The 26,627-nt window shown below is 34.8% G+C and overlaps 1 protein-coding gene and 1 long non-coding RNA gene across 5 annotated transcripts in view; both read right to left on the reverse strand.

Annotated features, from left to right (window-relative positions):
* Positions 1-1,825: 1,825 nt before the first annotated feature.
* CTDSPL2 (CTD small phosphatase like 2) overlaps positions 1,826-26,627 on the reverse strand; it is a 75,218-nt gene continuing 50,416 nt past the window's right edge. For 3 of the 4 annotated variants that reach the window (XM_061156415.1, XM_061156414.1, XM_061156413.1), the window contains exons 6-13: positions 24,792-24,870; positions 24,392-24,503; positions 22,183-22,269; positions 12,230-12,292; positions 12,046-12,125; positions 9,021-9,147; positions 7,269-7,364; positions 1,826-6,663 (exon numbers count right to left, since the gene is read on the reverse strand). In XM_061156415.1, the coding sequence (XP_061012398.1) occupies positions 6,598-6,663; positions 7,269-7,364; positions 9,021-9,147; positions 12,046-12,125; positions 12,230-12,292; positions 22,183-22,269; positions 24,392-24,503; positions 24,792-24,870 (710 nt within the window). In that variant the 3' untranslated portion in view covers positions 1,826-6,597. The remainder of the gene's footprint in view (positions 6,664-7,268; positions 7,365-9,020; positions 9,148-12,045; positions 12,126-12,229; positions 12,293-22,182; positions 22,270-24,391; positions 24,504-24,791; positions 24,871-26,627) is intronic. The other variant, XR_009695037.1, reaches the window with a different exon arrangement.
* LOC133065923 (uncharacterized) lies at positions 18,574-22,175 on the reverse strand. The gene is made up of 3 exons (XR_009695038.1): positions 21,340-22,175; positions 20,020-20,106; positions 18,574-18,620 (listed from the first exon to the last, which is right to left on the reverse strand). It is a non-coding gene; the product is annotated as an uncharacterized LOC133065923 (long non-coding RNA).

Genomic DNA, 26,627 nt, shown 5'->3' on the forward strand with positions numbered 1-26,627 from the left:
GGTCCCAAAGAAAGCTGTTTTTGTATTATATTACTAGTCAACCCACACATTGTAGCATGACCTGAACTAGGAAACAGTAAATAACTGGCTTTAAAAGGTGGCAGATTCAATCAAATACACCAAGGTGAAGACACAGGAAAGCAATACCATTTCTGAAGTGGTAGTCATCTGTATTAACTTGCTTGAAGATGTTCTAAGACAATCTATCTTCAATGTTAATAGAAATAAGGTGAGATATAAGGAATGGGAGACCAAAAACCAAGATTCTCACAGTCCCCAGAAATAAGGCTAAGCTGCCCTGCGGATTTCTGGCAGATACCCAGGAGAGATGAAGATGACAGTGTCTGGTCGCCTTGATTTTAGCCATTAGGATTCTCTTTAGTTCTACCCTTACCAAGCAGCCATCTGATTGTGAGTTTCCTAAGAAGGTAAATGAGTGAAATTGAGCCTAGAAATTAGTGCACCAAGTTAAAACTCATTTATAGGGACTTCCCTGGCAGTCCCAGTGGTTAAAAGACTCTACACTTCTAATGCAGGAGGCTTGGGCTCAACCCCTGGTCAGGGAACTAGAATAACACATGCTGTGTGCCCCACCTTAAAAACAATACAAAGTACCAAAATCACTGATTTGAGGTCCCTCCTCCCCTACAGAGCCTTCCCATAACATGAAATCAATGACAGCATGTCTCCTTTCAACTCCTATACATCTTTTCTGTATTTTATACAGTGATATAAAATCAGAGTGCCTTTCTGTTCGTCATTAACCTGGACAAGCCACACTCCCCCTGGAACTTTACCAATCTCCAGGCTCAGATTATCCATTTATAGTGCTAGCAACCCAATACATCAACCATTTGTTGTTACTGAGAAAGGAAACTGGTTGCATGGAGAATTAGGTAAGCCTGTATTTCTTCCAACTGGTCACCCACTCAATCTATCCCCTATTCGATGGCCAATGATCTTTCTAAAACAAACCTGATACACTCCCTTGCTTAACTTACCCCCACCCCAACCAAGCTTGGCTTAACATTCCATAAATGTTGCACAGATACATCAGCCAATCGAAGCCCGACTTCAGATTGTGCTGTTAGCGCTCTCCAAGTGAGTCTTTTCCTTCACATCCCTTTTCTCAACAAATGTCAGTCTCCACTGCTGGACTGTTACAGCTTGAAAGCAGTTATCAGGGTTGCTTTCTTCCGCCATCCAGAGCCTGGCATAGTAAGGCAGTGTTTTTACATTACTTTTACCGTCATCAGGAAGTCTAGTCAAAGATACCTTCAAGGGTTGTCATACATCAAATATATTAAAGCTCATTATATGAGCTACTGAAAGCTCTAGTTCATTTGGTTCACTAAGAGAATGCTAACTTTGCAAGTCATTTATATGAGCCTGCTACCCCAATTACTTACCAGATTTCTCAAACCATTTAGTAATCATTCTTTAATTTCCTCAGCACCCATTTCTTCCTTCACACTCAGCATTCCTTTCATCAGACGTATTCATAACACTCATGGGTGGCCTCCCCATTAGCACTGCTCCATCTCTTTCCAGACTGCTTACTGCTCGTGTCGCCCCGCCCCCCACAAACTTTCACTTTTTATTTTGTATTGGGGTACAGCTGACTGACAGTGTTGTTGAGTTTCAGGTGAAGAGCAAAAGGGACTAGGCCACATATATACATGTATCCAACCTACTCTGCTCCTTAGAGATCACCGAAAGGGAAAGCAATGTGAAAAAATTGTGTACTTGTAAACAAAGCACTATACAAATATAAGTTGTTAGATATTATAGTTTCTAATGGCTGATAAAATATCACCCAAAAAAAGTGCTTCCATAAAAGTTTTATTTATCCCCACAACAACCCTGTGAGGTAGGGTGATCAGGGCATTTGAAGATGAGAAAACTAAATCTACATTACTTGTTCACGGCTATACTGCATAGTAAATATGTAGAAATTAAATCGAGTATTTTAAACGTCCATGATTTATATTGATTCATGTGGAAAAAGGCAGAGAGAATATTAACTCCCCACTACCTTAATGCCAAAAGGACACTGCCTTGAAAAATCCCATTTCAAAAGATGAAAGTAGTATTTCATTGCTTATTTCTACAAAGATTTATAAAATAAAAAAATAGTGAAATATTTTACAGTTAATATATATAATGGTCTCATTCAGGGATATGTCCTTCAGCTGTGTATATGATCAACTATTTCAAGTGCTAGAAACGCAAACTCTTAAAAAGTATGAAAGACAATGATAATGAGCAGTAGCCTCAATCTTCTTTATTCCTCCATGTATCCTGAATAAGTTCTGTGAAATCTGGTAAACTGGTAAACTTTATTTTGTTGCCTACTCTCAAACCACTGTCACATTAGGCAGTGATTGCCCAAATCTATTAGAATCATTTGGAGAGCTTTTTAAAAACACAGAATTCTCAAGCCCCACTCTAGACTCAGACAATTTTGCAGAGGTTAAGGCCTCAGGAATCTGTATTTCGAAAGCTCCACAGAGTAACACAAATGAACAATCAGGTTTGGGAACCACTGATGTATTTTGAAATACTAATATCAAAACCATAAAGTAAGTATAAACCTCTTGCTCTCAACTCCCGTTTTTAAAAATTTCTCAAAATGCATTATAACCCTGGAATTCTGCCTCTGGGCAAGTAATTTTAATTCAAGATACAGAGAAACATTTTATAAAAATGTATCCTAGTGAGTTGAGACTTGGATTCCAATAATAATTTACGTAGCATTTTGATATTAAGATACTGAGTTCTGTGGTTCTTATTCTGAAATTTTAAATTCTATTTTATACAGGTTCCTAGTAGGCTTTTAACTCAGGGGAAGACATGAAAAGTAATGACATAATCAAGCACATAAGCACTGAAAAAAATACTATACTCAAAAATAGCTTCATGAGAGGAATAAGAAAGTGGATGAATGACAACCTAAGGCCTTTTGGCCCATACATTTTTGTTCCCAGTCCACTCTTCCCCTATAAGGGGAAATAAAATAAACATTCTTTCCTAGTTGCTTGGCATAGTTATTCAGTGGGTGACTATTAACACTAAGTTAATTTAGATACACAAGATTAAAAGAGATAACAAATAAATACCTAGGAAGACAAAGAGAACTCAGGTCAGAAAACCTTAACTAGCTAACGATGTAGCATGTAACACCATCATGTGAATACAGTTAAATGAAGGCGTCAGTGTCCTTTACATTTCAGCTTTATGTGATTGACAGAAGGTGTGGAAAAGATCTGGTCCTTATGAAGAAGTCTGTGCTTGCTGTAAAGATTTGTAGGAATAATGAAATGCTTTCTTCATTGATGAGATGAAGTCTCTGTTTTTCAGGGAAGTTGACTGAACAAAACAATGAAAAACAAACTTCTTTAGATGGTTAAATGAAAGAAATATCTAATTGAAAAAGTCATTGGCCAAAGATAACTTGAAAAAAAAAAAAATGATTCTACATTTAACCATCCCGCCCAAAAACAAACAAACCAGGAAAACGAGAGAAATATAAAAAAACAATATACACATCCATTTTCACTGACAGTTACAAGAAAATAGCCATTTATAGAAGTTACAATGCTTTCAACAAATCCCCCTCCAAATTCTGGGAAATAAGATAAAGCCATTGGGTAAATAAATATACATACTAGCTAATATAAAACAATGTATGCTTTTAAATTGTTGTCAACTTTAAGACCCAAGGAGAAATATGCTGCTATAAATCTGATCAGGGCTACATATATTACATGGCGTTAAAAAACACAACTGATTAAAACATCCTAACAATAATACAAATATTTAAAAGAATGTCTTTAAAAGTCAGACATTTACCACCGGAAATATCACAATTATAATATGTACTTCAGAGTTGTAACGTGTATATAGGTCACTTTTTCTGTGTCATATCAGGTATCCATCTCTCCTGCATTTACTATGATCAGTTTCTAAGAGTTCATGTTTCCTGTGTGAACTGAAGGGGCTGGGCACATTAATTCATAAACACCTCCATTTAACTAAACGGAAATGTTTAAGATAACATCTACCAACAGATAAAGGAAAGAAGGACTAATAAAACATATTAAGGAGGAAGGAAGCTGGATAACAGTCTCTAACTTATTCTAAATTTTGTATTAATAACAAATTTAAAATGACTCAAATCAAGTAAAGAAAAAATATATTAAATTGATATCAAGAAATTTTCTCAGGCCACAGAAAATTTTCCCTTAGCTTATTTCTTTACAGAATCTTGTTAGGCTTGATTCATTTGTCAGTTGACTTAAAGGAACTCTCCAGCAGGGGATCAAAAGCAGCTTTACCAATAAAAGGTGGCTAAAGTAGTTTTTAAAGTGCCTATCGGCACAACGGTTTATACAGGTGCTTGCATTTCCCTTCTGGTTGTGGGAAAGCCCATAGAGTCTGTATGTACTTAATCGGTAAAGCTTTCAGCAATTATAATGTAAGTTGAAAGTTTAGATCTTATATAGGTTTTGCTGTTTGAACATAAAAAGGGAGGAGCAAGGAGAAATGTAACCAGGTTCACAATTTTGAGCAAGAGCATATGTAAAGGTAACGTATGTACATTTTATTTCAAGAAAGACAGAAGACAAACAGCATAAAGATGCCCAGATGCCCTAAAGATAAATACATTTCAAAGATTCTCATTAAAATGAATCTGTATTATTTTTTCCTGCAAGCAAAATACCTTTCTTTAAATTAAAAACAAACAAAAAAACCCCCAATATTCTGAATTGCAAATGTTTTTTTTTTTTTGCAGAAAATCTGCCATGATTATTTTTTTTAATGAATAAGGATTTTCCACAAAACAGGCTTGCTCTACATGCTAGATTTTTAAACAGTTCAGTGACACAATATGCTAACTACATACACAACAGATAATATAGTAAGAAAACACTCAACCTGATGAAAAGTTAAAATCTTCATTAATACACTGAAAATTGACATAACTCATGCCTTTAAAATCAAAAATACAAAAATTAAATGTTTTCCTAAAAAGATTTCCTTATTTTAAGGATTCATTTGAAAATGAAGCTGCATGTAATTTGTACAATAAGTTGTACAAGTAAACAGGTAATATACATAAAAAATTAAGTGACATACTCCTCAATTATCAGTTGTCCACCTTTAATTTCCAATACTGTACTTTCTTAACAAGCATACAAAATATCAAACTTCTCTTTAGAAAAAGTGCCGTTCTTTGACATCCTTTACACAAAAACAGTCTGAGCCTGTGGCATGTTAATGCAGTTGAGAGGCAATGCCTACTAACTTTTACAAATTCTACCTCCATAAAAAGCCTCCCGAAAAAGAGATTACACGCCACTATAAAAATATCAACCTCTTGTGGTAGCTGCATCAGAGAACCAAGGCTTGAAGACTATTTTCATATAGCATAGAAAACCACTATGAGAGCACATTGACTGCACTGGTGGCCTGGGCGTCTACTGTGCCACAGGGTTATGCATAGCTACTGCAAGGTACCAAGACTGTTACACAGAGTTTAAATTGATTGTAACCGAGAGCATAACAGAGGTACTACCAGCCCATGCAAAGTAACTAAAAATACTGAATCACTGTGCTGAATACTTCATTCCTGGAGAAAACCAAAGGCATCAGTAACCAAGTCAAGCCCAACAGGTGACCCAATCCACCCTCCTCAAAGACTGGTGAGCACAGTGAGGTATGAGGTATACCTTTATCCATCAAGTCTGTGTGCCACTTCGAGATAGTACCACTTGGAACACATGCCATCACAATGGTCTACATCTTTTGAATATTAAGTCATTCATATATTCTTATCTACCCAGTCTCTTGATTTTTGAAAAGATTTCACCTACAGTAGAATATTACAGAAACAAAATATAAATGCATGTTCTCTCTAAATGAAACTTACATGGACTAAAAGTAGAGGATATTTTTAAACAAATATACAATATGCAGGCAGACAAAGCAGGAAAACGGCCATTCAAATGTATAATAAAAAACTAAAAGTTTACTATTTCCAGAAAACTATGAAGCGCCTCAACTAAAAGGAATGCATAATGAAATTCTAATCTATTAATAATACAGGTCAAAAATGTAAAAAGGTTATAAACCTTAACAGGAAAAATAAAACAACTTTTACTGGCCATTCCTGTTGAAATGAGAATTTTAAAGTAACAGAAAAGTGGCTACAAACCCACTTAGAGCACCAAACAGAGAGAAAATAAAAGTCCATTTTCATCTCTGTTATTATCATAAAATCCTGTGTGACTACAGGTCAAACTGCTGGTGGCAGAAACAGAATTCTTTATAAACTGCAGATGTCCTGTACATAAAAAAATTTCACTGGAGTTGCACTAGTTCTAAAGACTCTTCTGTTTTCGCCTACCTACTGTGTGTATTCAATCTGAGATAAAGTCTCTTTCTGTAACCCTTGATTATTATTGGGCACCAAGATAAGAAAAGCAAGACGGGGTACAAAAATGCAAAATTTCAACAGTAATGGCAATGTTTTTGTCTTAGTCCAAAAGGGTCCTGCATCCTCTCCCCCTTCAGTGATCTGACAAGTCTTTGTACTTAATCAGGGGGCAGCAAGTCATGCAAGCGAAACCGGTCTCTGATGTGCGGTCGAACGTCTTCATTCTGTTGGAGAAAGACATTTTAAAAGCCACGTAACTCAAAAGACATGATCCTTACAGCATTATGAACATCCTTACTTTGCAGGGAAACTATGGATATTTATTTTATAATTTACATTATTATCATTTTTGCCAAATACAAAGACACTACACAGAAGTAAACTTAAATTTAGATTAAAAAGAAAGGCCTGTCATTAATGTATCAATTTTGTAAGAACAATTATGCAGTAAGAGATCAAACCAAAAGACAGGTAAAGCATTAAGCCACTGAAGTCTACTTTACACGGTAGTTTTAAATTTAATCCACGGATATAGCAGAAAAAATTCCCAGAATGAAATTTCAGTACCATAAGCATCAATTCTAGACCTGAACTGCGAAACCTACTTAACACAATTAGTTAGTGACTTGCCATAGGGAGTTTGGCGAAATAAAACAATGTATAGAATTTTAAATACTGATAAACATAATAATCTTTATCAACCTCTGCCCTAGTCTCTCACCATGTTTACTTGAAACATCAGTACACATAAAGCAATTGAAAAGATTTATTTCAACAGAGTTAAAGCAACAAAAACCTAACAGAAAGATAAATGAAAAGATATACCTACCAGTTCTACTAGCTTCTCCAGAAATGGAATCAATTTTAGCAGTTCATTGTCATTTTTATCCATAAACCAGCTTTCTATAGGGATTCCATTAGATAGCTAAAATGATAAATAAGGAATTAACTTTATTTTTCATTTACAGTTTGCCTAAGTTGGAAAAGATTTAAAAGAAATAACAGATTTTAGTAAATATTACTCCATTAAGTTCCTTTAAAAAAGGAATGCCATCAGAGTTTATGCCTGTCACATTCTTTGACATCTTAATAGTGCCAGACATAGATGTTAAGGAATAAACTGAAACCTAACTGGTTTTTCAGAGTAATTCTTAGTGTACATAAAACTTAACAAGAAATATTCATTAAAATAAGTTTTGCATTAACATAACTAAAAACATTACTCATTAGAGAAATATTAGTCAACGCTAGGCATTCTGAATAAAGGAATACTGCCATTTTTAAACAGAGAGAAAGCATATAAACAAGGATTGTGTCCCATTCATTGTTTTACTCCCAACAAATTTTACTCCCTAACAAGATAACCTGAAACATAGTAGGAACACAACAAATTGACTCAATGGTATTTCGTTGAAATCTAAAAGCAAAACTACAAACCATATTTGTTTTATAGTAAATATTCTCTAGGATACTATATCTTTTAATATTTACACAGAACACTGTGTTTAAGATGGAGGGTAACTGAAATTATTTTATTTACAAATCAATTCTTAAAAACATTTCAAAATGCAAGGAAATGAAAGTAGTGACCTAAAAGGAACATACTTCACCATACGCCATCTTTCCCCCTTGTCTTTACTCTTTTTTATGTTTTATTACGGACATTGTGAAACACAGAAGTTGAGGGCAGTCTTGTATCATCTACACCCAAACCCCTTTCCAACATCCCAATTCTGCACTGATTTATTCTGACGAAAATCTCAGTCGTATCTCATGAACATGCTCAATGTAAAATCTATATTGCAAAGACGGCCCATCTCTGTCTATCTATGTACGCATCTGTCTGTCTGTCTATGCCGTGCTGCATGGCCGGTGAGAGCCTAGTTCTCTGACCAGGGGTGGAACCCAGGCCCTCAGCAGTGGAAGTGCTGAGTCCTCAACACTGGACTGCCACCGAACTCAACCAGAGTTGAATTTATATGTCTAAGAGACACTGACAAAGGGTACAAATATGTTGACAAAATACTCTAATATTTCAAAATGTCGAATTAAACAGACCAGAAGAACACGGTATAATTCTCAAACTTGTTTACAATTAAAATTACTGATTTAACAACTGATAAAAATGCTATTGGGGCTTCCCGAGTGGCCCAGTGGTAAAGAATCCACCTGCAATGCAAGAGACATGGGTTCAATCCCTGGGTTGGGAACATCCCCTGGAGGAAGAAATGGCAACCCACTCCAGTATTCCTGCCTGGAAAATCCCATGGACAGAGGAGCCTGGTGGGCTACAGTCCGTGGGGTTGCAAAAGAGACATGATTTAGCAACTGATAAACAACAAGAAGAATGCTATCAAATGGTATGTATCCTACAGTCCCTTCTTAGGGTTTTACTATTTCAAATTTACATGTATGTTGTATTTCATTTAAAAGAAAAATTTCCACAAGGAATATACTAATTTGGCGCTTCTAATTCTAAAAGATGACACTAAACAAGGAAATTCCACCAGTGAAAATCCTGTTGCCCCATCACACTGTTTGGCAGCGTTCGTCTTAGTTTGTTTAACAGCCTTCTTCCTACCTGATATGCAAAGGCTTGCGGTGAGTTGTCAATTATTATAGTTTTTGAAAGATCTCTTCCAAGGATATTTAAGTCCTTTATATAGTTTCCTTGTACACAAACACAATGTTCACGGAAAAGCCGGTGCCTAAACATAAAAGTAAAAACAAATTAACTAAAAAATAATACATCTGTAAAAAGCACAACATATACTGAAACATATACACAATACACGTACCACAGGCTTTACAATTTAAGCCTTATCATTTTCTCTCACAAAGGAAATTCAATTACAAGTGTGGGCCTAGGCTTCGGGCTATGGTCTTATTATAAAAATTCTTAGCAATTATTGAAACCTTACAACCAAATATTACCATGCCTTAAAAAACTTTGGTTTATCCCAAAATGTTATATTAAATGATAAAGAGGGATGAAAAACTCTGTAAATTGTTTTTGTAATTTATTTACCCAGGAGAGCTCAGTTCAGATGCAGCATCTGGTTGTCATCGAGGTCCTGCTTTTTAACCAATTTTCCAGATGGTTGACTGAGGCACCAGGAGGTCAAGTGACCTGCCCAAGGTCACACAGTAAGCCAGCGGTTAGCCCCGCAGTGGGACCCAGGGTCCTCCTGGCTCCCAGGCCTTTGCTCTAACCCGAAGACCACACAGCCTCCCTATCCCTGCACATGCCAGAATAGAAAAGGTAAGAAGGAATGTTTCCGTGTTGGCATTAAAAAAAAGTCTTTAGTTTCTCTTACAGGTTTTGAGGAAAGGTGCAGAGGCCAGAACATTCCATCATTTCAACTTTTCCCAAACACCCGTGCTTTAACTGTCTGTGTGATCATTTGAAAAAACAAGGACTGAATGAAAGGATGAATTCAGATTCAAGTGTTACAAAATTGATCTTTCAACTGTGAAAACTGAAAAATGCTATATCATTTTAAAAAGAAAGCTATTAAGTTTTGTAATATTTATATAATCTCTATTTAGCACTCAAAATATATTAGTTTCTGAATATTACTAATAACTGGTACAGATCATCTTGAAACACTACTTACATACATTAATAATTTGGTAGTTTGGCTTCCTTGTGTCTTAATCCTACTATAAAATTTTTCAGGAGCTAGGATTTACACATTCATAATATTTTTAATTCTCTAATTTTAAGAAAGGGCATTTTCTACCAACAAAATCTGTCATAGGTCTAAGAACAACCAGTAACTGGTATTGTAATCAGTGGTAATGGAAAAGAGGAAGAATCTTAAAACCAGACAAAACGTAATAGTACAAACAGTTTTTTCTAATGATCATCTACGTCTGAAAGGTTTAAAGACCGTGTTACTTTGAAAATTTAAGGCTAGACAAAAGAATTTAAGTCCTGGCTGGACCTAAATAAGATTCTACATTTTATCTGTATAAACATCCAGATACGAGGACACTGGAGGCAGGCACGGTGGGTGCCTGAGAGTCACACTGACAACTTCTCCAACGGCAGCAACTCACCAGACATGAGTGTACATGGAGACTAATGATTATTGTAATTTAATTATAAACTCCTTTCAGTTATCAGGAATCTGAGGGTTGGTTAGTAGCATGTATTGCAATTTGAAAAATAAACTACTTTTGCTAGTCATCGAATTAGCAATTCAGACTCATGGGATTTTCTGAATCGACCTTGTCACCAACACAGATGATGCCCTATAGCACTCTTAGTGCATTCAATACACAGTTCAAGAAGTTTTTCCTGTTTTAAGTTTTTCAAAATACAACTTGATGAAACAAGTTTAAACTCCCAAAGGCACAGGTTTTATAAAACTAGTTTAAAAGAGGGCTTTTAACTTGTCACATCACAACTGGATGACTATGATCTGTCCCCTAGTAAAATGAAAGCTCCAGAAGGGAAGGGCTTATGCTGCTCACCACTGTTCCCTGAACACTGGAGGTGCTAAACAGAAATCTTCAGAATGAATGAAGTCATCAGAGCAAAATCACTCGTATGATTTTATTATCAGGTAAAATGAGCATAAATTATAATATACTTTTATGAAAATAAAATACCATTTTCATTTGTGTGTCTGAAGCTTGCTTATATGGAAGATAAAATGGAAACTGACTAAACGACAAATTTTGATCCTTGCAATTAAAAAAAAAAAAAAAAAAGAGGGAAAAATCTCCTAAATGTGGACACTAGGAAAAGCCTTTCACTATAGTTGAAACCACTCAATAATAAAGGTACTATTAACAGTAGAAATTAAGTTTAGGATTTTCCACTAAGACAATATGGGAGGAAATATTCAAGAAAATGAACACTCAGCTACCAAAGCTTTCAGGAGCCTTTTCCTGTATCCCAGCTCTTGATCAAAAACCAAAGATTAACTCCTATACTCCAGAGGATACAGCAAAACTGCTGAGTCTTGGTATCTCACCTCAGTTGACAGAAGTAATGAAACTAATCTTCAAATTGTCTTAAATTACTGGAAACACTTCCACCTAACCAGTAAATACACTGCATCTGCTGGCTTAGGACACACACGCAAGGAACTGAGTCCAGATCAGAATAACCTGAGTGACTAAACCAACGGCAATTTCCAATTAGACTTGTGTAACATCTTCTTTCCATGGAAGATAAATTTGCTCTTTAAAATAACCAAGAGTTTAATTTGATCTTTTTTGTTAAAATTAACTTTCAATTTCTATGTCACTAAAAAGATGACATATCTCAGACACATTAAGTGAAAACATCATGCACAGTGAAAAATTCCACATACCCCCAATTTCCCCCCAATCCCGAAGTGAGGATACAGATGTACAAGTGAAATAAACACATTTGATCTTTGTATCCATTAAAGAACGTCTGTCTGGAGTTTAATTAGGAACTCTTAAAGAGTTTGGGGGCTTAAAAAGAAAAATCACTTATTTTCACCATTTAACACAACAAATTGCTATAAATGCAGCAAACTAAAAATGGCCATCAAAATTAAATAGAATCATAGTAATTTCATTGTTCAGTGTGACAGACATTTCCACTATTTCTTAATTAAATTTACCTGACCAGTTGCTTTTTAGGGTCTAGTATGTTCAGTAACTTGTCTGCATACACCTTCTTAGAAGCAGTAAAAAGAATGATCTATAAATTCAGGGGAAAAGAAGTAATCATTATACATGATCTAAATATGGGTACTATATTGAATAAAATAAAAATACTGTAATAATTAACTTAAGTATGTTTACCTCATACATCTGAGACATTCGTTCCAGGAACTCCCTGAAGAATGGTCTTAATCTCACGTAAACCTGAAAAAAACACAAAGATAGGCTTCAGCAAATAAAAATATGAAACAGAAACAACTTATTTATAAGAAATGTTCTAACTTTGAATATGATTTCAAAGTTCATATGAATAAAAAAGTTTACTAAGTACCACTTGACCAAATATATTTCACACACCAAAAATCACTTAGAACAACCTTTTGGTAGGGTAATAATAATTGCTGGTGATCATTTCACTTTTTAATAGTTAAACAGCAGCATATAATAGACCTTCATGGAATGTAATTTCAATAAACAGTTAAGCTAGGAATGGCAGGTCTCCCTTTGAGATTCTGATCCACAGATCAGCTCCATCTTCCAGCCAGGCAGCATCCATCCAATTATTAGGCAGGCTGTGTGTCCACCTCTAGCTGACCTGTCTCAATGACCTTCCTCAATGATCACTCAGAATTTCTCCTCACTTGCTTAAGAATACCTTTATTTTCAATTTCTATTAAGGTAAATAACGTTTAAGAAGGAGATGTCTGGATTGGTGGGTTTAACTAACAAGAATTTTTCAGAAATCAAGCTTGTTCTACACTTACTGATTCAGATATGGTATCTAAATTAGCACTACTGGGCTACTTGAGATTGAAAATATAATAATCAAACACACCAGTTATCAAAACCAACTGACAATATCAGGAAAGACTACAGTAACCAAAGAACTGACTCTAAATATATTATTCTCTTATTTGTCTTTCTGCCTATATTTAACACAGCTCTTGTAATATACTCAAGAAGCGTAGAAATATAAGTCATGAACAACCACTAAAAACTGATTTACAAAAGACTTTAACTCCTTTCAATTATATTTATTTTGTAACAAAAAATTTTTAAAAAGAAAAGTTTGTACTTCACTCAAAGGTGATTATTAAAGTCAAAAAGCATGAAAAACAAATACTCATTATAGAACATCTATGCACCAGATTCACTTGATTCAGATTTTTTTAAAGTTGTGGTGGCAACAAATTCAAAATTTAGGCTTCATCATATTTAATTATGTCATCAGTACACATCTAAACAAAAATGACCTTATGATAAAAATCTAGTTTTGGGAATGTTTCAGAGCAGAACAGGGAAATTAGGCACAGGATTTTAGAAGGGTCTATGTACTAACAGTCTTTGTAATTTCTAAAGCCCAAACAGTGTAAGAGAAAGCCAAATATATAGTAAGTATATGATAAAAATCTGTTAAATAAATTGAATTTAATAATAAACAGATTTAGGCAAATAAAACTGCCTTAAGTTAAGCAACATAAACAAAATTGAGAAGGAAAGGCAAGACTACATGCTATAGGACAACTACACACTGGAAGGACAACCACTGAATTTCCTTAAGAACTGATCACTGTGGAAGACAAATTTCAAAAAATTATTAATATCTTAATAATATCACCCTATTCCCACCTACAGGCTAGAATAATAAGTCAAAGTGTGTGTTAGTCACTCAGTAGTATCTGACCCTTGTGACCCTATGGACCACCAGCCTCCAGGCAAGAATACTGGAGTGGGTTGCCGTTCCCTTCTCCAGGGGATCTTCCCGATCCAGGGATTAAACTCATGTCTACTGCACTGCAGGCAGATTCTTTATAGTCTGAGTTACCAGCGAAGCCCAGCATAATCAAGATTTACTCATTTCTAAGCCTATTATAAGGCAGTTGATCTCAGTAGCTTTGACTAATCAAAAATGAAGTAAGTCACACACTCCTACCACGAGCAAATAACAAAATCCTTAGTATCCAATCCCTATCCTTTAGGATGAGATACAAAATTTTTAACCAGATTTGCACTTGTAATTAATTTTAACATCTGCATCCTAAAATATTTGGTATAGTTTGGTAGTTTTCAACATACCTTATTTGATAATCCAAGTAACTGACAGATTTAGATATATTACTACTTTAACTGACAAAATCAATTTTTATTCATTATGGAACACTTCAAAATATATTTGTAATGGTTAAGGAAAAACTATCAATTCGGTCAACACTTTTTTTCAGTCAACCTTATCTCATGGAAGATGATAAACCATGAACCATCAGAGCCCTCTGTTTGCTGCTAAGAAGCAGTTAAATGCATTTAACAACCAAAACTACTTCATTTCTGCATGTGTATAAATGCTTCCATTTGCTTTCAATATCCCTATCACTTGTTCATACTGTAAATTAAAATAAGCAGGGCCTCTACAATTTGGGGTCTGTCTCCTCTGAAAACTAAAATACCTCCACTGTAGAGGAATACTTCTATTTAAACAGCATTATCTAGCATAGTAAGTGGAACACTGTACAAAGGGGACACTTTCCAACTTCTTACACTTCTGGATTAGGTCAAAACTGTGACTTCACTATGATTCTACTACTTTGACTATACTTAAAAATGTAAAACACATCTTAAAATTTAACATCACTTTCACAATGTACCTGTTTACTGGGGATGAAAGGCAGCACTGAGATAGGGGAATATAATGCTAGAGTGTTTTCTTACCATGAGAATAGAAACTGGTCACTGTAAGTGTTGCTACTCTCAGAACAGATTCACTATTTGAAACACGGGAAGGTGTTTCAGGATTAAAAGACATAAGCAGAAACTGAGATGGTTAGGGAAAAGTGTTGAAAGGTACACAGCACCAGCGAGCAGGGATGGGACTGGGACCACATGAGGTTCTGTCATGTGCTGAGAAGGCAAAGTCTCAGAAAGAGAAACAGAAACAGTCATGAGGACAGCAGGGTCTAAGTCACTGGGATGGATGTATCGCAGCAGAAATATACAGAAGTCAAGAAGCACTAAGCGCCGTCCAGCAGGAAATAAGAACAACTGTAAGGGACGCACGATACAATGAGACTACAATCACATACTGTGTTAGGTCAGAGAGACACAACCACACAGGTACACACAGAGACATGCCTCTAAACGCTTCAAAATCGATTCCACAGATGCCCTTTTCTTCTCCTAACTGTCTCATAACAAAGATTCCCGTCTCAAGTTACTTACTTCCTATTTTCTACATTCTTCCACTACTGAGTATTTCAGAAATCATCCTCCTTTACACTCACAACTCTTTAAAATCATTTAGTCACCCAAATTTAAGACTAGGCCGTAAGTTTCATTTCAGGCTGGTGTATATACGCTCCTTTAACTATACAGCAATTATTCTAGGTACAGAACAAATAGTTTTAATCACTAAACCAAATATATTTTGAAAAAGTCAAAGTCTTAATGCATAATGCTATAATAATGAACAATTACTATATAAGACACCATACACAAACACATATCTTAAATAAGACTGCCTACTACCCAAAGATGTTCATGCTATGAAATGTTTATTATGTAAAACTTTTGTACATTTCATACTCATGACTCAATTTATTTTGGAACTGGAAGTCTGTACCTCTTAATTCCCCTCACCTGTTTCATTGTATGTTCATGCTATAAACTTTTAAAACAAAATCTACTAGAATAATATCTGTAAAAATAGTGATAACTAATCTTGGGTAATATATTGTGAACAGATTTTACCAAAACTTAGATGATATCTGACAGTCAGCCTGTACTTTCTGTAGTACTAAGACAAGAGAATGTTCTGTAACTGTGCATATAAGATGATGCTAATAGGTTATAAATGGTTAACAGAACTAGACTTAATAAAAAGTCATTAAAATAGCTATCCAGTCACAAATTGACTATATTTTGTGAAAGTCTATCTAAATTCAAATTCATGTCTAAGTATGCAATGTCAGTTATATATACTACTAAACCATTATCTTAGTTATCCAGGTGACATTTTATGAGCATGACCAAAAAAAGCCAGGGGACACCCAACAATCTCAATTTGTGGGCAAAACTGGAAAAAAATTTCTTACATGTAGTTCTTTTTAGGAAAAATACTTCTAGTTTTAAGCACAGATAATATGACCCTAACATCTTTTTTAAAAAGCATCTTTTGATATTTTTTCCATGAAATCCTTTGAACTTATTGCTACACTGTTGCAGGAAGGAAAAGATCAAATTCGGTGGTATTCACCCACTTAAGAGTATGGCACCTTTAAACAAAAAGATGATAGGTGGATGCTACATATTTAATCAGCAGTAAGAATTTAAAACAACAGAAAACCAAGAACACTGGAGAATGTAAAGAGTATCAGTACACACACACCAGTATATACCACAGATATATAAGAGGCTCTGCCAATTTTTTTAACCCTTCTGTACACCTCAGTTTCTTCATCTATAAAATGGGTATAATAACAGTACCTACATAAGGTTACTGTAGTAAGTAAGTTAACACATATAAAGCACCCAGAACACTACCAGCACATCAAGACCCTCCATAGCAATTATTACTATCCACGTGATTATTTAAAAGTAATCAGCCATAAGGAAAATAGCTGGAAAGAGTAGGATTTTATGGGGGTAGGACTGGGCAACCACAACTCAAAGAGAAAGCTCTATCTTTACTTGTAGAAGAGGTAAAGTAAGTCAACAGATTACTTAATTATTTAACTTAGTTAACACTGTCTTTGCATCAATATCAGATCATAGAGACAAAACCCCAATCTTTTCCATACAAAGAGGGTTGCTCAGATACGCCCTGTGGAGGCCTCAACTTCATAATCCATGGGTGATTTTACAAGTCATCTTTTGCTTCATACAGTTTCAATAAAAGGTAGATTGCTGCTGGGGATAGTATCTGTAGGTGGATCAATCTGAGAATGAATAGGTAAATACTGAAACATCATAACCAATAAAAATGAAACTCTCCAACTAAAACCTTCTGTAAAACCTTACACTATATTAAATAGAAATAAATTTGAAAAGATACTTTCTTATGGAGTCCAAATGGGATAAGATGTTTCATGTATTCATACAGAAGGTATATTAAAAATTAGCAATGAAGCATACTTTTTTCAAGTCATGGCCATTTACATATATACACACACACATATACAATTTTTCAATTTAAGTATGTATGTACACATATTTGTGTATGTATATATATATAAGGTTTAATGTGTTTCTTAAAATCAAGTTTACTGACTTTAAAAGCAAAAAAAAAAAAAACAAAACCCAAAAGCCCACAAAGCCTTCAAAACCTAAATTCTTTAAGTCTCCAATTTAATATGTTTAATAGTCAACTGTCACCTCTCCTAAAGTTGCAAAATATTTTCAGCTACTGAACAAGAATTTTGTGTATTTTTAAATGAACTGCTGCTAATTTAAAGATACATTTATAAGGAATACAAAAGCCATGATGAAAAATTTAGTACCAATGACTGACTATACTTACTAATAAGGATGGAAAAATTATTTTAAATGCTGACTTACAACTAATTATCAAAAATATTATTCCCTATCAGATATAAAATATTACATTCATCCTCAATACTGTGTCCATGGCCCCAGATATTTTAAGGAACAGATATACATACTACTTTTATATAATAAAATTATGCTTTATGAATGTCAAAACAAAATGCCTCCTGTTTGGTATCAGTTTAAGTCAGAGCGTGAGGCGAGGAAAAGCTTGACTAAGTGTTTACTAACAGAACTCTTCATTCAAACAATTGCTCTTTTTCTTCATCAAGCAAAAATGCTGACTTTTCTAGGAAAGACTGCAGAAAAGAGATAGATGCCACTGACCTCCTACTTCTATTTTTCTGTAGTATAAAATATTTGAAATCCTTACAAAAATTATCCTAGGCTGTAAGCCTCCCAGAAAACAAACTATAATAATGACGAAGAGGCTGAGCTTTGCTAAACATGGGGTTTCCCACCCACCTTTCCCCCCAACTCTTCCCATAAAAGCAACCTCTACTATTAAAACAAGGCATACTTTAGCAAGTAGCTCCCTATAGGATCCTCTCTCTCCTTGAGTGCTTACCACAATCTGATTTCTGGACAGCTGACCCAAAGTTTGTTGATTTTACTGATCTTCAGAAAGCCACTGACTGGCTAAAGTCTTATTGGTGAACAGAGTCAAAAATCAGATGCCCCTGCCATACTTTACAGAATGAGGAGTTGTACAACACAGTTACGTTTGGTGGCATTGTGGTGAAACATATGAGGCATCTTCTTTTTGTCTTCAATTAGCCACGTTTGGGCTGGGTAGCTCTATTACATCTTCAAAAAACTGAGCTCCAGTTCTTGATGGAGACAGAGGAAGGTCATTGAGGAGGTGGTTCATCTCAAGAGCTAAGTGAAAAATCTGTCTTTTGATTCAGTCCTGCTTGTGGATAGAAGTCATCTTCTGGATGGAAGAGGGAGTGAGATGACCTAGAGTCTTGAATTGGTGGATCTGCAGGAACAGAAACTAAATACAGTGGAGACCTCTTAACTGAGTAACACCACGAGATGGATTTCCTGACAATGTGTCAATATAAGCTAAATATAAAAACGAAAACATGTGCATTGGAACTGATCATGCACTTGTTTTTCCAGATATCAAATGCATTTGTACCATTCTACAATAATAAATAAATAAATTTGTTTTCCAGTATCTAACTGTAAAACAATTCATGGAAAAACTACAAATTAAGGGAAAAGGAAAAAACATTCAAACAAAAAATCTATCTACTTTGCCTTAGCGAATGCCACACCCTCACTTTAAACACTCAGTTACTCTTTCAAATGACTTTTTCACAAGCTATAATCTGTAATCTATATAGTGTCAGTGGTAACATATATCAAAATTTTCATTTGAGTTGGATCTTTTAGGTTTATCCCCTAGAGAATGGAAATTCAAATATACTCAAGGTACTAAACTGAGGCTTGAATAATCTCTCTCTTCAGTATTCTATGTCTTGCATTAACTAAGCTGATCCCTACTTATCAATCAAAAGAAGAATGTATATCATGAAGGCAATCCTTAAATGTTGAGTAGTGACCACCTTAAAATTTCCCTCAAACTTTCATCTGCAAAAACCTTAGAAAGTCCATAATCAGGGTATACTGGATCTAATTCTAAATCTCTCTATATGTTAACAAGAATTTTGATGAACATTTGATTACTTACTTCCATTTAGAATCTGAACATGTAAATTTACTGCATATACTCTCATAATTATTAGACCAAGGGTTAGCAAACTATGGCCTTTGAGCCAAATCCAGATCATCACTTATTTTTATTAAGTAAAGTTTTAATGATATGCAGTCAGGCTTATTCATTATGTGCTGTCTATGACTACTTTCATGCTACATGGCAGAAAAAGTAGTTGTAACACAGACTGCAAAACCTAAAATATTAACAACTGGCCCCTTATAGCAAAAAGTTTGCCAACTCCTGATACAGACAACTATTAAAACATACAGAAAGCAAACTGCATTTTAAATTGTTTTGAAAGAGAACAGCAAACAGAATTAAAATTAGGTATAGTTCTACCTCAACAAACTTACCATAAAAAGAAAGCAAAAGTAATGGAAGTCCCAAGAGGACACTTTATCTGGCTTTGATTCAAATGAAGAATTTTGATCTTATCTTAACATTACCATTTTATTTTAAAGCATATATACGTAAATGTTATGGAACTGACATATCCAAGAGTATACTGATAAATGCCATGAAACTGTTCCCTTAAAAATGATTAATTTTATATTGTGAATTTAAATCTCAACCAATTATTTTTTAAGAGTATATACAGTCTTTTACAGATGTCTACCTTTAAGTGGGCCACATTACACTGTAGTTGTTAAACATGTAAGTTACATCTTACCTAATAATGTGGTTTCTCCAAAATCTCTTAGATCATCCCAGACCCTTGTGTATATTTCTTCTTTGCCAGTAGATGGAGACAACACCACTGAAAGTTTAAAAGACATCATTCCCTGTTTAAAGGGAGCTTGCTGGTCTGAAAACTGGGGGAACCCTAACCCAAGATTTCTGCAAAGTTATTTTTAAAAAGTAGACAGAATGGCTATGCCAACACCAGAAATCTAATATTAACTATGGACATCCTCAACAACTTACTGAAAGGGAACTGAATTCTGTACATGACGTAGTAACCAAATCATATTAAAACGCAGTCATCTCTGTAACTTAGATTCAAACTTTCCGCTCATTTTTCCTGACATTGGCTAGATCGTTTAATTTTTCTGTTTCAGAAAGTGGAACTCAGATATATAAAAAAGAGTTCTTTGAATTCCACAGAGGTAGATGCAGTACATATGAAGACTATTTTTAAAGTATTATATGCACTGCTAAGAGCCTTTTATTCAAAATAAGACAACTATCCAGATCCACAAGAAATAAGGATTTTACATAGAAGAGAACTAAAGAAGAAATGGTGAAAGCAGTAAGAAAAAAATTCAACTTTATGGTCACACTGAAAAGAAATCCTCATGAAAGGAAAATCAAACTTATCCACTCTCCAAGTTTCTTATTTCACTACTAAAAGTTATGAAAACAGACAAACCAACTTTAAGAAATAAATTTCAAATCTGGAAAGCTTAAGAAATCACATCAAAGTAATTATTTGTATTTTTCAGTAATAGCTTTCTTTTCCAAACTCAAAGCTTGAAAGCCATTGTTTTTAAGGGCAATTTTGAACATAAAAACAAGGTTATCAAGCTAAAAAGAAAGAACATATTGCTATACTATTTATATTTGCCACAAGATTCCTGTCTCTGAAGTACACTGAACAAGAACCACCTATTTGGCAGAAAATGTCTTAAGAAAAAGATTTACCTTAAATAACAACCAGTTATTAAAAATCTTAAAATTCCTTATTTTTATGTATATTTTGTTCATCCTCTGATCATATATCAGAACTAAAATCAGTTTACATAAAAGGGAAATAAATACAGTATCCAGGTATTACCATACCTACAATTCCTTTCTAGGTTAAACTAGAACTGACAATAACTGCTTAAATAAATCCTCTTATGACTAATTACAAGATCAGGTAGGTAAAGTAGATCCTGAACCACAAACTAACTCTAAAATCTTATGATTCCTAAGATCTAAGAACTATCACATGCCAAGAATTCTACACCAATATTCTGCCTATGAAGAGCACATAAACAGCCATAAACACCTGTTCATCACTCCATGGCAAATGTGCTGCGACTTCACTCAGTTAACGCTTGGGTTGGCTTCCATCTGACAGACAACAAAGTTTTGGACCCTTTGCCAATCTTTCAAAAACTGGGATACAAGGCAATGCTAGTAACAACGTCCATGACAGAAAGGCACTTTGTCATTTTCAAAATGTATTCACACATATTAATTCAAATTTTATGACAGGAAAATCTCAAACAAAGTAAGAACTATGGTCAACAGATAATTCGAAGTGATATGTGTAACTGATATTTGTATTTTGCACTATTCCCTGTCCATCAACACAAATGAGGGAGATACACTCTAATTTCTTTTAAAGTAAAAGCAGAGTAACCAGAAGAGTGTTAAAGTAACTAGGAGAGTGTCCTGGAATTCTGAATTAAAATAAACTATATTTACTACACTGCAACCTACAGACCGTATTACTACAAAAGGCAATAAAAATGACCAAAAAGCAAGCGTTCTTCGCATGAACTGTGTTTTGCAAAAGCAACAGCAACGACGCCAGATGTTAACCCGGTAGCGTCCCTGGGGACCTGCGGTGTCAGTGCTCCTGCCTCCACCTGCTGGCAAACAGGTCAGGGAATAGTAGAGATCAGTGGGTAGGAAAAGTTCACGCTTTTCTGGTAACAATGTTTAAATGCAGTCCTTTAGCATGATGCTACCTTGTGTTACTGAATCATTAAAATAGAGATGAAATCCATTGGGAATAAACACCTAAAACTTTAGCCAAAATATATATATATATATATATTTACAAAGGATTTCTCGGTTCAGCATATCTAACAGGCCGAAACCCCGGTCAGAAAGCCGTAGTTACCTGGTAAATGACGTCCTGGAAGAGGACTGGAAACGTAAGTGCCGCGTCCTCCAGCTCGTTTAAGCTACAGTGTACTAGTGTTTCGTCCTTAAAATAAAAAGCACACAGTGAAGGAACTAAGATACTGAGATATTTCAAATGATAATTACATGTACTCATGATCACCAAAAACATTTATTAAAGCACCCTTTAATACATGAATTTTATATTTATAGTTCATTACTGTGCATGCATGGCACAGTAATCAGGGACAGAATTTTCTAAGTCATTGAGTCTCAGGTGGGGGCCACTAGGACAGCATGCAGCATGGGCATTATTTGGGAACCACCAGTGAGAAATGAAAAATCTCCAGCTCTTCTGATAACTCAAATTCAGCAAGGAGCAGAGAGTGGAGCTCAGCCATCTATGCTCCAGTAAGTCTTTCAGGGGTTAGGATGATCGGGCGAGTCTGAGAATCACTGTTCTGAGTCCTGCAGTTGCCCACTTTCTGTTAAACCACATATATATTTTCTTATTATTATTTTTACAATTCGGCAATAGAAGTTTAGCATCTAATTATTTTAAAATATATATCTTTTACTCATATATAGCTCCTTATCTGTAAACTGAATCAGCAGTTAATCAAGACTTCTCTTCTTTGATTACCAAGCCCTCTTTTCTCATTGTGAGGAAAAGGAATGTGAGGATCATTCATCGAAGGTATGTGCAAATATCTGTATTTCTCAAATCCTGAAGGAAAAACAAGAAGGCTTCCATTTGCAGAAAGTGACAACACTTTATGCTTAAAATGAATTAAAATGAAATACAAATGCTCACACCTTATGATTCCACATTTTATTAGCTGCAGTGTTTCTTTTAACCTAAAGTTAAACTCGGTGGAGGCAAAGAGCAAAACATATTCTAGATATGCCTCATTTTCTTTTAATAGCATATCAGAGTACACAAATTAAGATATTCTCTTAGTATCTTTTAAAAAGGTATTCTCTTTCCTATAATTGAATCATAATGAATTCTACTACTTCTTCATCTATAGCCTATCTAAATTTTGATCATTCTTCTTTATATACTTCTGTAAAATTACTCATTTATGCTCACCAATTCTTGTCTTTCCTTCTCTTTTTACCCTTCATATTGGTTTAAAAATCTTCGGCCAAGCTTGCTATCATGATATCAACTACCAACATAAAAATCTAGCGAAATCTTTTTCAGTTTCTCCACTAACTTGAATATCAAACCTTAATTACTCATAATCAGTTTCAATATTTTTCTTTCTTTTTCCCTACTTAATCCTCTAATACACATTAAATACTTAGGACTTCTGGATACCTAGCTTCTATCTCTTTGGCTAGGCAAAGGCTAAGGTGCTGAACTCTCAGAACTATCCATGCTAGTTAAGATTTAAAAGAATAACCTTTTCCTAAGATGAGAAAAAAATTCATGAAAACTAAACTACATCTCCAATTATAGATTACAAGTAACAAAAGCTAAATAATAAAATATTTTCCAATATTACATAATAAATTATATTTTTGCTAATATCAAGAAATTGCTGGCGGATGTAAATAATGGTGACTATATATTAAATTTGGTTAGGAAAAGGTAAGAGATACTCGGTTTTCAAAGCTCTCCTGGTACCCTAAAATATAAATTTAAAATCATACCAAGAAAGCATACTAAAGGTCTTATTAGTCAACATTAAGAAGTCATGCTTTTGATAGTCTATTAATAAAGTTATTGATATTAGATAATATGAAAAAAAAAAAAAAAAAAAACAGGAAAAGGAGTATGGTCTTGCATAAGGTTAACTCATCAAGACCCAGGTCCTCAGGGGAAAATGACTGTGGATTCCCTAGAATGAAATCTAGGCATGAAATTATAATTAACTGGGAGATTAAAAAACAAAATAAAAGGTATAGGAGTCTTGGAAAAATAACTGAATTTAAATAGCAAAGTAGCAATGGGGTGGGGAGAGAAAAAAAAGAAGCCTAATTTATTTTCAAAAGGTACTGGATACCAAGGCAATGGGAGGCCCTGGCATTAGACAGTGCTTAAAATAAAAACATTTCAGAACACCTAAGACATGTTATTACAGTAAATGTATGTGTAAGGCTATTCACTCTCTTGTATTCTTTTAGGTATTTCAGGCTAGTATTTTTTTAAAAGAATTTAACTCCTTTATTTTTCCTAACTCTATAAACAATATACTTACCAAGTCTAAAACCAGGGAGAATTCTGGTGTGCTTCTTGTCTTCAATGGAAGAGCAGGTTTCCTATTCAGTTGTTCTTCTGTCAGTGGTGGAACATGTTTGATGAAATAATAGCTATAAATCAAATTTTAAGAAAATTTCAACATTTCTATTTTTTCTAAATATAAAACATCTTACTAAACTTGGCCTGTCTTTAAGTTTTTAATTCAATAATGCATATTTAACCTCGTAAACCAAAATTATAAAACATGTAAGTAAAACTGAAAATTAGTATTTCAGTAACTCAGTAGAAGTATTAATACCTACAGGTTAGATGCTTCTTGCATTATACCATTCAGCCACCCCTGTACACATGTACTTTCTTTCTGTCCCAAGAGGGAAAGGGAAAAAATAAAAACTCACGGGTCAAATACTTCCCAGTCTTCTTCATAGGTGGCCTCTGCGTGGGCTGATGAATATCCACTATCTGGTGTTACTGGTGCTATTTAATAAAGTGAAAAACAAAATGTTGCTTTTATTCAACACTTCCATGGAGTATACATATTTACTGCTTTTATTAAGATTGTCCTGAAGCCCTGTGCCTTTTGGGTTAAAGACAAGACAGAAATAATTTGTAAACAGTATTTAAAAGTAACTTTATTAACACACAGATCTAACTCTGGATCCAAAGGAAAAAAATACCATTACAGAGAAAGTGGCAAGCTATATCACGGCTAACAAAATTTAAATCCCTAACAACTAAGAGAAAATTTACTACTTATTATTAGGAAAATACACTTCACAAAATTTCCATTTCTAACTGAATGATGTTTTTATGTATAAGAAAAAACTTCACGGCGCTCTTATAGCAGCAACACTTCACAAAGGACGCTGTACATACAGGCAGGCAGTATATATGCTGGGACTTTCCTGGTGGTGCAGGGGTTAAGAATCTGCTTTTCAATGTAGGAAATGCAAGTTCAATCCCTGGTCGGGGAACTAACATCTTGCAACTACTAAGCCAGTGCGCCACAACTAAGAACCGGCATAGCCAAAAATTAAACATTAATATGTGTATGTGTGTGCTGAAAAAAGACTCAAAGTTAAGATCCATGATCTTAAGATCCATTCAACTTAAGATCCATGAACAATCTTTAAAGAGGTCCACAAACCCCTAAAGACGTACACAGGATCTCAAGGTTGTCTATGATCTTGAAAATTAAGAAATGATTTTCTACATAGAAATCAGTGCTTTAGATAAGACTCATTATTTTACTTCTCACTTACAAGTAATTTAAAAATAATCAAGAAAAAATTCTACATTCCACAACACACAGTCCCTTTTAAATTTGAGCTAAAATTCAATCAATTGATAGAGCTTCAGAAATTATGTTGAGAATTTTCTAATATTTACAACTTAAATCCAATGAGAAGACAAAGATAACCTACAAGCTGAACAGGTAATGTCTCAGAGATGAAAGTTTAAGGTGGGATAGAGACTGAATGTTTGTGTTTCCCCAAAATTCATGTACTGAAATCTAATCCTCAAAGTGATGGTGTCTGGAGATGGAGTCTTTGGGAAGTCATTAGGTCATGACAGAGGAACCCTCATGGATGAGATCAATGGCCTTAAAGAGAGACACCCCAAAGAGCTCACATAGCTTCTGGCATATGAGGACACACCAAGACGACAGCTGTCTATGAACCAGAAAGCAGATCTTCACCAGACATTGAACCTGTTGGGGTTTTGGTCTTAGATTTCCTAAATTCCTGATCTATGAGATATATTTGTTGTTTATATGTCACCTAGTCTAATGGTAGTCTGTTATTACAATAGCCTGAAAGAACTAAGACAATGGGCTGCAAGAGAAACTGCTGTGAGCTATCTACAGGAATGGAAGGGCAGTGGTTTAGTCACTAAGTCGTGTCTGACTCTTGCGACCCCATCAACTGTAGCCTGCTAGGCTCCTCTGTCCATGGGATTCTCCAGGCAAGACTACTGGAATGGGTTGTCATTTCCTTCTCCAGGGGATCTTCCCGACCTAGTAATCAACCTGGGTCTCCTGCATCACAGGCAGATTCTTAACCGACTGAGCTCTGAGGGAAGCCCCAGGAATGGAACACTGGTGGATAACAGTCTTTCAGGACAAAACTTACCTTTTTTACTATTTTCATGTATTAATACCTTCTCAGAGTCAATACAGTGAGTATGCTCAATAAATGACAACAGATACAAGGCAGAATTTTGTTCATCTCCAA

This window comes from Dama dama, chromosome 12 (assembly GCF_033118175.1).
Source record: "Dama dama isolate Ldn47 chromosome 12, ASM3311817v1, whole genome shotgun sequence".
Lineage (NCBI taxonomy): Eukaryota > Metazoa > Chordata > Mammalia > Artiodactyla > Cervidae > Dama > Dama dama.